Source organism: Staurois parvus, unplaced genomic scaffold (genome assembly GCF_062004578.1).
Source record: "Staurois parvus isolate SC_StPar_1 unplaced genomic scaffold, SC_StPar_1.0 ptg002686l, whole genome shotgun sequence".
In the NCBI taxonomy this organism is placed as follows: domain Eukaryota; kingdom Metazoa; phylum Chordata; class Amphibia; order Anura; family Ranidae; genus Staurois; species Staurois parvus.
The window spans coordinates 1,090,968-1,103,266 of NW_028320482.1; the positions used below are offsets into that span (position 1 = coordinate 1,090,968).

At 43.0% G+C, this 12,299-nt stretch overlaps 1 protein-coding gene across 1 annotated transcript in view; it reads right to left on the bottom strand.

Annotated features, from left to right (window-relative positions):
• Positions 1–755: 755 nt before the first annotated feature.
• Positions 756–12,299, bottom strand: part of LOC149429908 (uncharacterized) — a 72,350-nt gene continuing 60,806 nt past the window's right edge. Inside the window, 5 exon segments of the mRNA XM_089666361.1 lie at positions 756–2,131; positions 5,290–5,431; positions 5,548–5,754; positions 5,831–6,037; positions 6,113–6,273. Of these exon segments, the coding sequence (XP_089522487.1) occupies positions 1,140–2,131; positions 5,290–5,431; positions 5,548–5,754; positions 5,831–6,037; positions 6,113–6,273 (1,709 nt within the window). The 3' untranslated portion in view covers positions 756–1,139.

Consider the following 12,299-nt stretch of genomic DNA (forward strand, 5'->3'; position numbering starts at 1 on the left):
TCTGTCTGATATTTTTCTTGGTCTTCCAGATCTTGCTTTAACTTCCACTGTTCCTGATGACTGCCATTTCTTAATTACATTCTTAACAGAGGATATTGACATCTGAAAACGCTTTGCTATCTTCTTATAGCCTTCTCCAGCTTTGTGAGCGTCAACTATTTTCAGTTTCAGTTTTCTAGACAACTGCTTAGAAGAACCCATGGTGCTGATTGTTGGGGCAAGGTCAGATGAGTCTGGGCATTTAAAACCTTTGAGATTGACATCACCTGGTCTTCCCAGACGATGATTGAGAACAATCCATGACACTGGCAGGTCTCAGCTTTGCAAAGGGGGCAGTGCATGCTATAAATTCTGCAGGGTGCCCAAACTTTTGCAGACGCCATTTTTTTGTTTTCTGTTATTTTGAAAGTGTAAATGATGGAAATAAAATCTAACTTTTGTTGACATATTATAAGAATGTCTAATCTGTAATTTGATGCCTTTTGGAGATTTTTCCATCTTTCCTTGGCTTCTTTATGCACATTAATACAAATTTTTAGCTGGGGTCCCAAACTTTCGATCCCCACTGTATATATATATATATATATATATATATACACACACACACGATTTTGCAGTTCTGGGTAGGCTGCCTTGGCTGTCAATCACCGAGTTCATTTGGGCAAATGTTGGTCACATTCGTTCTATGCATTTGTTTTAAAAAACAGGCCTCTAAGTGTTTGTGAAATCTCCCACCACAAAATGTACTCAGCCAATGAAAGGTGACGACTCCATTTTTATTCTTCTCCTACTATCAATGGCCAACCCGGTCCCACACTTCATCCATGTCTTTGGTGACCTCTGATCTCCTTATGAACTGTTTCTTCCATGATGAAGATCTGCCATGGAGTATATCTGAGGTGTATATCAGGGTGTGCTTCTTCCCCACATGAGCTGGGATGTCCAGCAACATTCATCTAGAAGACATTTCCCGCACTCAAGGCACTAATACACCTCCACGGTTGTGTGGGACCTCTGATGTACAGGAAGACAGGACTTCAGTGAGGAACAATTCCCTCACTCAGGACAGGAAAGTGACTTCTCCCCGTGTGAGATCTCTGATGTCTGTTAGGATTAGACCTCAATGAAAAACATTTCCCTCACTCAGGACAAGAATGTGTCTTCTCCCACGTGTGCACTATCTGATGTCTGTAAAGATCAGACTTCTGTGAAAAACATTTCCCACACTCAGGACAGGAACATGACTTCTCCCCCGTGTGAGTCTTTTGATGTCTGACAAGTACTGATTTTTGTACAAAACATTTCCCGCACTCAGGACATGAATACGGCTTTTCCCCCGTGTGAGACCTCTGATGTATGGAAAGATTGGACTTTCTTGAAAAACATTTCCTGCACTCAGGACAGGAATACGGCTTCTCATGTGTGTGCAGTCTCTGATGTGAAACAAGATTGGCCTTCTGTGAAAAAAATTGCCCACACTCAGTACAGGAAAATGGCTTTTCTCCTGTGTGAGACCTTTGATGTAGGGCAAGTTTGGATTTTAGCACAAAGCATTTCCCGCACTCAGAACAGGAAAACAAATTCTCCCCCTTGTGTGATCTCTGATGTACGGAAAAATAGGACTTGTTTGAGAAACATTTCCCGCACTCAAGACAAGAAAACTTTTCCCCTTTGTGAGATCTCTGATGTATGAAAAGATGGAACTCCTTTGAAAAACATTTCCCGCACTCAAGACAGGAATGTAGCTTCTCCCCCGTGTGAGATCGCTGATGTATGGAAAGATGGGACTTCTTTGAAAAACATTTGCCACATTCAGGACAGAATTGTGGCTTCTCAAACAAGTGAGACTTTTTATGCACATTAAGATTGGATTTAAAATGAAAACCCTTCCCGCACTCAGTACAGAAGAAGCTCTTCTCTGTCGGAAGGCTGGCCCGGTCCTGCACAGTCTGAGGTTCCTCAGGATACGAGGAATCTGATGGTCCATCTACACTGGGTGGTGCCGGATGGACATTGGAGGGAGCCGGGTTTTCTCCTGGACTATACTGTGTGATGTCCTCATCTTCTACTTTCCAGTCTGGAGACAAAGTGAGACAATCCTCGGAGGTTTTCCTCATCTCCCGGCCATGAACTAAAATACAAAGATAAAGAGGATTACTAGACAGGAGCAGATTGGTTCCCCCAAACCAGGACTCCACCCACATCAGGCAGCTTGGTCTCTGAGGAGCTTACAATTCCACCCTCAAGGGAACTAGGAAATGGCTCCTCTGATCTCCTACCAGGTCATTTCTTTATTCATGGACCTTAGTCAGAGAGTGAGGAAACAACCAGAACTGTCTTTTATAGGAGGGACGGTGATGAGGGGATTATAGGACGAGGGTCCCCACCCCCTCTATCACTCATCGCCATCTTCCCAACACAAGAAGTACTGCACTTCCTTATTTAGTCCATGATTTAGTCATGAAGAACAGCGGGGCTGAGCCCCACCAGAGGTCAGAGAGTGAGGATGGGGGGAGAACAACCAAGATGAAGACTGGACTGATCCTGAAGACCACCATCATTGGGGTATTGACTCCTCCCTCATTATCATTTTCTGTTTAAGGGTCCAAAGTTGGAGGATGTTATCACATTATTATCACCATGTAAAAGTCTGTGCTCCAATCACATCATCCGATATAAAATGTCCAGCTGGTAGGAAATGGGGGGAACAAAACAGAATCCATATTATGTGTATATATAGCAGTGGGGGGAGGGGGAGAGCAGAAGTCAGGACTATGTAATGTACAACATAGAGTATATAGTGCAGGGGTCAGGAGTATGTAATGTACAATAGAGTATATAGTGCAGGGGTCAGGAGTATGTAATGTAAAGCATAGAGTATATAGTGCAGGGGTCAGGAGTATGTAATGTACAACATGGAGTATATAGTGCAGTGGTCAGGAGTATGTAATGTACAACATGGAGTATATAGTGCAGTGGTCAGGAGTATGTAATGTACAACATAGAGTATATAGTGCAGGGGTCAGGAGTATGTAATGTACAACATAGAGTATATAGTGCAGGGGTCAGGAGTATGTAATGTACAAAATAGAGTATATAGTGCAGGGGTCAGGAGTATGTAATGTACAACATAGAGTATATAGTGCAGGGGTCAGGAGCATGTAATGCACAACATAGAGTATATAGTGCAGGGGTCAGGAGCATGTAATGCACAACATAGAGTATATAGTGCAGGGGTCAGGAGTATGTAATGTACAGCATAGAGTATATAGTGCAGGGGTCAGGAGTATGTAATGTACAAAATAGAGTATATAGCGCAGGGGTCAGGAGTATGTAATGTACAACATAGAGTATATAGCGCAGGGGTCAGGAGTATGTAATGTACAACATAGAGTATATAGCGCAGGGGTCAGGAGTATGTAATGTACATCATAGAGTATATAGCGCAGTGGTCAGGAGTATGTAATGTACAACAGAGTATATAGTGCAGGGGTCAGGAGTATGTAATGTACAACATAGAGTATATAGTGCAGGGGTCAGGAGTATGTAATGTACAACATAGAGTATATAGTGCAGGGGTCAGAAGTATGTAATGTACAGCATAGAGTATATAGTGCAGGGGTCAGGAGTATGTAATGTACAACACAGAGTATATAGTGCAGGAGTCAGGAGTATGTAATGTACAACATAGAGTATATAGTGCAGGAGTCAGGAGTATGTAATGTACAACATAGAGTATATAGTGCAGGGGTCAGGGGTATGTAATGTACAACATAGAGTATATAGTGCAGGGGTCAGGAGTATGTAATGTACAACATAGAGTATATAGCGTCTAGTTGTAGCAGTAGGAGCCAGCAGTATTAAAGGTCCCTTAGGTATTTTCCTGGAATTGCTCTGCAATGAAGAGTCTGGGGCTATGCTTTTCTGATGCTTTAATGAAGAACTTGAACTTGGATAGGAATAGGGTAGCTCCGGAATACTCCAGTAACCTTTAGCAGCAACTTTGAGGACACTAAGCTTCTCTCTCTTGGAACGGTGAGAAAAGTCCCTGTACAAGTAGATAATGGACTGAGCTTTGTAGCAGCAACTTGAAGATATAAATCTTCCTCTTTAGGACAATCTGAGCTGAGTCCTTTCACTAATATTTTGATAGAGTGAACTCTTCAGGACCCGGGCACAATGTCCCTTTACACACACAGCTGACTCTCTAGCACCAGAGGGGTGGTAACAGCCCACAGTCTCTAGGCTCTCTCATACCAATTTGTACTCACAAATTTCTTCAGATGTTGCTTGCCTCCTGCCCATACCTTCTAGACATCTTTTCCCACTGACATCAGACCAGATCCACAGACGACAGCCCCTCAGCTAGCAACCAGGCCCCTCAGCTAGCCCAGCTGAGGTCTCAATGAGCAGCAAACACATAGGATGGTTGCCTAAGGGAGCAACCAGCCCCCCTTAGGCTGTGATCTCTTCCTGAAGGACAAGACACCGCTGTGGAGGTCTCAGACTATTCACACCATTTCCCAGCAACCATCTGTGCAGAGCCCACAGGGATTGGCTGAGACAGTGTAAATACTCATGCTTCCCATTTGTCTTACTCCCCATTTATGTTCCAGAACCATCAAAGATGATTCTGAAATGCAGGGAGAGAGCAATAAGACCTGCAGCACGTGAAACACAAAACAGACCTAACTAATCACATGCATTAGATCACAGTGAGCCAAACTAAATTTACCTAACTTAGCACCTGTCTAGGAGGGTGCTTCAAGTGTAAGGGTCAGGACTTAAAATATTTGTGTTTAGTAATCACTGGTAGCCTAAATGTTTACTTGACTGAGACAAGTTGCAGAGATCCCACACCGCTGCCTCCCATCTCCTGAGACTGCACTCAGTGACTTGGGTCTGAGACTATACAGACATATCCCTCCACCCGGCACAGCCAGCAGACAACAGAGCAAGGAACCCTGGGAGAATTGTTCTGTCAGAGATCTTACTAGACCCGGGCATGGGACAAAAAATTCATAGGTCTAGTAACACTTATGGTGAAAATCAACATTTTTCTGCCAGCTGAGCCCCAGAACCTCCATAAATCCAGTCTAGATACATAAATTGTGTCTGCAGCACAGAGAAGGAAGATTATCCGAGAGAAATCCAGGAATACAGGACAGGGAACACAGCTCAGGAAAGTGACCAGGGGATTACAGGCTGATATCACCCAGTCCCCGCCCTTCTCTGGACCAATCAGTGAGCAGTATGGGTGGAGGAATGGATTTAGTGTTCATGACCCACCTGTGCTGATCTCTGTAGGAGTGTCCTCCTCTATAAATGTCCCCGTTATTCCATCCTCCTCCATAGACTGCTGATCATCCCTCACATACGCCTCCTCTTCTTCTGATTTAACCTCAACTTTTATATCAATCAGATCTTCACCCTAAACCAAGAAAATATCATCTGTAAAGTATAAGGTTTAATATTGTGACATCACATGAAATAAAAAAAACACATCATCTCCTCGAGTCCATGTTCCATATGCTCCATCCCACCAACCTGGTAATGGTGAGGGATGGTGTGACCTTCCTGTGTGGAATCCCGGGAATACAGAGGACGGGGACATCTCTCTGGTGGGTTCCTGGTGTTAGGTGTCTCCATCATATCCTTGTGTCCTTCTAAAAACTCCTCCGTCACTCCATACTCCTCATCCTCCTCTTTATACTCTTCTTTAACATCAATATTATCATCCCCGAGGATTCCACTCTGAAAGATATAATAAAACATTGTAACAAACATGCTGTGTATAAATCACAACTACCAATAATTGTCACTCATCTACCTGATGATGGTGAGGGATGGTGTAACCTTCCTGTGTGGAATCCCGGGAATACAGAGGACGGGGACATCTCTCTGGTGGGTTCCTGGTATTAGGCGGCTCCATCATATCCTTGTGTCCTTCTAAAAACTCCTCCATCGCTCCATACTCCTCATCCTCCTCTTTATACTCTTCTTTAACAACAATATTATTATCCATGATGTCTTTATTCTAAATATATAATTAAACATTCATTGTAACAAACATGCTGTGTATAAATAATACCAATAATTGTCAATCATCTACCTGATCATGTATATAGTTGTGATCTTCCTGTGTAGAATCCCAGGAATACAGAGGATGAGGACATCTCTCTGGTGATTTAAGTAGCTGGATGACTCCACCATGGTGTCCTGGTACAGATCTTTGTTTACATTTAAAAACTTTGATTCTTCCATCACCCCATCCTCATCCTCCTCTTCTTTTATCTCTTCCTTAACATCAACTTTAGAATCTCTCAGGTTTCCACTCTGAATATATAATAAAAATGCCATCAATGGTAACAATGCAGATAATGTACAGATCCTAATGATACTATCAGTGATTGTTCCTCCTCTACCTGATGATGGTGAGGGATGGTGTGACCTTCCTGTGTGGAATCCCGGGAATACAGAGGACGGGGACATCTCTCTGGTGGGTTCCCATGACTGGATCCATCTGTAGGAAACACACACTGACTGAATCCATTGTTTCTATGTGTTTATCAGATGATGGGGGATCTAGGTGGATCCTCCGTACTGCTCTCTCCTTTACAATAAAGTCTCCTCTTACCCGGTGATGTGAGGGGCGGCTGATTGTCCATCATGACGTCCTTGTAGAGATCCTTGTGTCCTTCTAAATACTCCCACTCCTCCATGGAGAAATAGACAGTGACACCCTGACACCTTGTAGGAACCTGACACACACAATGAAATACAAAATAGAGGTTAAAAGCTTGTTGCAGATTCTGATATCAATACATGCAAGGCAAGACCAACAGTTCTGCTTTGCAAGTGAAGATGCCAAGGGTCCACCCATATCCTAAGAGCATCAGAAAAAGAGCCCGATGTAAGGACATTGGGAGGAGGAGCTGTGAGGTCAGTGTGATCTCAAAGGTTTCTCTGACTCTGATTGGAGAGACATTGGGGGGAGGAGGAGCTGTGAGGTCAGCGTGATGTCATAGGATTCTCTGACTCTGGATGGAGGGACATTGGGAGGAGGAGCTGTGAGGTCAGTGTGATGTCATAGAATTCTCTGATTCTGGTTGGAGGGACGTTGAAAGGAGAAGCTGTGGGGGGCGCTCTGTGAGGTTTCTGTACACAGAATCCTTTCTCCCGGGTGCGTCCCACCTCTCCTAAACTGAAAGATGAACGTTGTCTTTGGGCTTTGCCAGGACACATCCTATCCCTGTGATCTCCGTGTTCTCCGGAGACTTTACTGATCACATTTCAGGATGAATATCTGAGACTGGGATCATTATGGAGAAATACGTTTTCTGGACATTTTGTACAAATAACATTTTCCCTCTTTCTTCCTATCTGAATCTTATAAAATAAAGACAAACATATCCAATCCCCCTAATTAACCCCCCATCCCCCGCCACTAAGAGTCATATAATCCGTTTGTATAGACTGATGAGGTGAGAAGGTGACCCATCTCCACAATGAGGAGAATGTTCCGGCCCCGGAAGTGGGGGAATGTTCTGCCCCTGAAGGGGTTAATCTGGGTTCCCACACTATATATGTGTGTATCATCATCTGCTGGAGATAAAAGACGTCACAGTGACTATGGAGGAAGAGGACGGACATGACTATGGAGGAAGAGGACGGACGTGACTATGGAGGAAGAGGACGGACGTGACCATGGAGGAAGAGGACGGACGTGACCATGGAGGAAGAGGACGGACGTGACCATGGAGGAAGAGGACGGACGTGACTATGGAGGAAGAGGACGGACGTGACTATGGAGGGAGAGGACGGACGTGACTATGGAGGGAGAGGACGGACGTGACTATGGAGGGAGAGGACGGATGTGACTATGGAGGAAGAGGACGGACGTGACTATGGAGGAAGAGGACGGACATGACGGGGGGTTACTGGGTGTAAATAGTTAATAACATCTTATTACCTCCTCTGCTGCCACTTCCACCAATGTCTCCTCTCTACTTCCTCCTGCCTCACCTCTCACCCGGAACTTCCTGTCTGTACCTGACATCACTTCCTGTCTGTACCTGACATCTCTTCCTGTCTTCCATAGAGACTTCCTGTCTGGGTAGAAGTGAGATCCCCACCTTGTGGAGCTCAGAAGAACTGCAGCCCCAAAAACATCTCGTAGTGTGACCCCGGCCTTGTGCTGTGTGTGTATGGACTGTAGATCCTTATAGAGGGGTCACCTCCACTCCCACCAAGGGGGACAGAAATATGTGACTGCCTAGTCCAGCCTTTCTCAGCTAGGGTTCCTCCAAAGATTTCTAGGGGTTCCTTGAGCCATAAACAATTTCTGTCTTTTAATGACTATTGGGATCAGTGATCTGTAAGGGGGCAATCTTACCACTGATCATGATGTAAGAGGATCCTTCTCCCATTGGTCAGCAAGTTTGGGGACCACTACACTGACCACTAGGGTTGGGCTCCAGGTTTTCATCTCAACCAGGTTCAGACCTAATTTTAATTGATCGAAGATTCCAAGACTGAACTGAATATATATTCAGCCATGTTGAATTAATATCACTGGAAAATACAATCGCAAGCTCCTCCCTCCATCCTGGCCAGCCGAGCTGCATGCTCAAATAAAGGGTCTTGTCCCCGTGGAGGACTATTTTTGTGTGAGGATTCCCCTTAAAATACGTACCAGGGTCTAGTAAGTAATTTCTGGGGCCTCTATGCATTTTTTTTTCATTCTTGCTGTAAGATATTTTACAGGAAAAGTGACATTTACCAAGAAAAAAAATGACAGTTTAAATGGTCTAAGAAAAATGGAAGTGAGCGCTAGATGAGGAGCTGCTGTACGCCAAAAGGTACCAATAAACCTACAAAGAACATGTAAAAAGAGGGCGCAGCGCTAAGAATAATACAATTACCTCTGATAAATAAACATATAGCAACCAAATGTAAGAATGTGTGACTATTAAGTGCAAAACATCGTGCAAAAAAAGTCCTTAAAAATTCCAAAACGGTGATTCAAAACGTGTGTCTTCCGGTGATCAAAATCAATTGAATCATGCACTCACCAGATGCATAATTCAAATATGCATGTAGATAATTAGAGATGAGCGAATCGAACTAGGCGAACCGGAATTCGAGTCGAATTTCAGGAAATATTCGATTCGTGTCGAAACCGAAATTTTGCCTACTTCGGGTGCGCGAATCGAACATTTCCCGATCAGCCGGCAAAAGTGTCCCTGCAGTGAGCTCCGCTATTTCTGACAGTTCTCTGACAGAAGGAACACATGTTTAGCGGTTGAAACATTGTATCTATTAGTTTACATTTAGGATACAGATGTTTCAACCACTGTACATGTGAAGAAGTTGTGAGAGAACTGTCAGAAATAGAGGAACTCTGCACATACACTTTTTGCCGGCTTGGAATTATTCTTCTTTTCATCCTACTTCTTCTTCTTCTTCATCCTCAGAAGAAGAGGATGAGGATGAGGATGAGGATGAAGAAGAAGAAGAAGAAGAAGAAGAAGAAGTAGGATGAAAAGAAGAATAATTCCAAGCCGGCAAAAAGTGTATGTGCAGAGTTCCTCTATTTCTGACAGTTCTCTCACAGCTTCTTCACATGTACAGCGGTTGAAACATCTGTATCCTAAATGGAAACTAATAGATACAATTTGTATCTATTAGTTTCCATTTAGGATACAGATATTTCAACCGCTGTACATGTGAAGAAGCTGTGAGAGAACTGTCAGAAATAGAGGAACTCTGCACATACACTTTTTGCCGGCTTGGAATTATTCTTCTTTTCATTCTTCTTCTTCTTCCTCATCCTCATCCTCATCCTCATCCTCTTCTTCTGAGGATGAGGATGAAGAAGAAGAAGAAGAAGAAGTAGGATGAAAAGAAGAATAATTCCAAGCCGGCAAAAAGTGTATGTGCAGAGTTCCTCTATTCTGCAGATACACTTAGAGGAGCTCTGCAGATACACTTAGAGGAGCTCTGCACATACACTTTTTGCCGGCTTGGAATTAATCTTATTTTCATCCTACTTCTTCTTCTTCTTCTTCATCCTCATCCTCAGAAGAAGAAGAGGATGAGGATGAGGATGAAGAAGAAGAAGAAGAAGTAGGATGAAAATAAGAATAATTCCAAACCGGAAAAAAGTGTATGTGCAGAGCTCCTCTAAGTGTATCTGCAGAGCTCCTCTAAGTGTATCTGCAGAATAGAGGAACTCTGCACATACACTTTTTGCCGGAAACCGCTGTATGGAGTGAATGTCCCAGAACTGTCAGAAATAGACTATTTATGACAGTTCTGGGACATTCACTGCATACAGCTGTTTTAACCGCTGTATGGAGGGAATGTCATGGAACTGTCAGAAATAGACTATTAATGACAGTTCTGGGACTGTCCTTCAATGCAGCGGTTGAAACATTGTATGTATTTGTTTCCATAAATGGATCCATTTATGGAAACAAATACATACAATGTTTCAACCGCTGTATGGAAGGACAGTCCCACAACTGTCATTAATAGTCTATTTCTGACAGTTCCATGACATTCCCTCCATACAGCGGTTAAAACAGCTGTATGGAGTGAATGTCCCAGATCTATCAGAAATAGACTATTTATGACAGTTCTGGGACATTCACTGCATACAGCTGTTTTAACCGCTGTATGGAGGGAATGTCATGGAACTGTCAGAAATAGACTATTAATGACAGTTCTGGGACTGTCCTTCCATGCAGCGGTTGAAACATTGTATGTATTTGTTTCCATAAATGGATCCATTTATGGAAACAAATACATACAATGTTTCAACCGCTGTATGGAAGGACAGTCCCACAACTGTCATTAATAGTCTATTTCTGACAGTTCCATGACATTCCCTCCATACAGCGGTTAAAACAGCTGTATGGAGTGAATGTCCCAGATCTATCAGAAATAGACTATTTATGACAGTTCTGGGACATTCACTCCATACAGCTGTTTTAACCGCTGTATGGAGGGAATGTCATGGAACTGTCAGAAATAGACTATTAATGACAGTTCTGGGACTGTCCTTCAATGCAGCGGTTGAAACATTGTATGTATTTGTTTCCATAAATGGATCCATTTATGGAAACAAATACATACAATGTTTCAACCGCTGCATGGAAGGACAGTCCCAGAACTGTCATTAATAGTCTATTTCTGACAGTTCCATGACATTCCCTCCATACAGCGGTTAAAACAGCTGTATGGAGTGAATGTCCCAGATCTATCAGAAATAGACTATTTATGACAGTTCTGGGACATTCACTGCATACAGCTGTTTTAACCGCTGTATGGAGGGAATGTCATGGAACTGTCAGAAATAGACTATTAATGACAGTTCTGGGACTGTCCTTCAATGCAGCGGTTGAAACATTGTATGTATTTGTTTCCATAAATGGATCCATTTATGGAAACAAATACATACAATGTTTCAACCGCTGCATGGAAGGACAGTCCCAGAACTGTCATTAATAGTCTATTTCTGACAGTTCCATGACATTCCCTCCATACAGCGGTTAAAACAGCTGTATGGAGTGAATGTCCCAGATCTATCAGAAATAGACTATTTATGACAGTTCTGGGACATTCACTGCATACAGCTGTTTTAACCGCTGTATGGAGGGAATGTCATGGAACTGTCAGAAATAGACTATTAATGACAGTTCTGGGACTGTCCTTCAATGCAGCGGTTGAAACATTGTATGTATTTGTTTCCATAAATGGATCCATTTATGGAAACAAATACATACAATGTTTCAACCGCTGCATGGAAGGACAGTCCCAGAACTGTCATTAATAGTCTATTTCTGACAGTTCCATGACATTCCCTCCATACAGCGGTTAAAACAGCTGTATGGAGTGAATGTCCCAGATCTATCAGAAATAGACTATTTATGACAGTTCTGGGACATTCACTGCATACAGCTGTTTTAACCGCTGTATGGAGGGAATGTCATGGAACTGTCAGAAATAGACTATTAATGACAGTTCTGGGACTGTCCTTCAATGCAGCGGTTGAAACATTGTATGTATTTGTTTCCATAAATGGATCCATTTATGGAAACAAATACATACAATGTTTCAACCGCTGTATGGAAGGACAGTCCCACAACTGTCATTAATAGTCTATTTCTGACAGTTCCATGACATTCCCTCCATACAGCGGTTAAAACAGCTGTATGGAGTGAATGTCCCAGATCTATCAGAAATAGACTATTTATGACAGTTCTGGGACATTCACTGCATACAGCTGTTTTAAC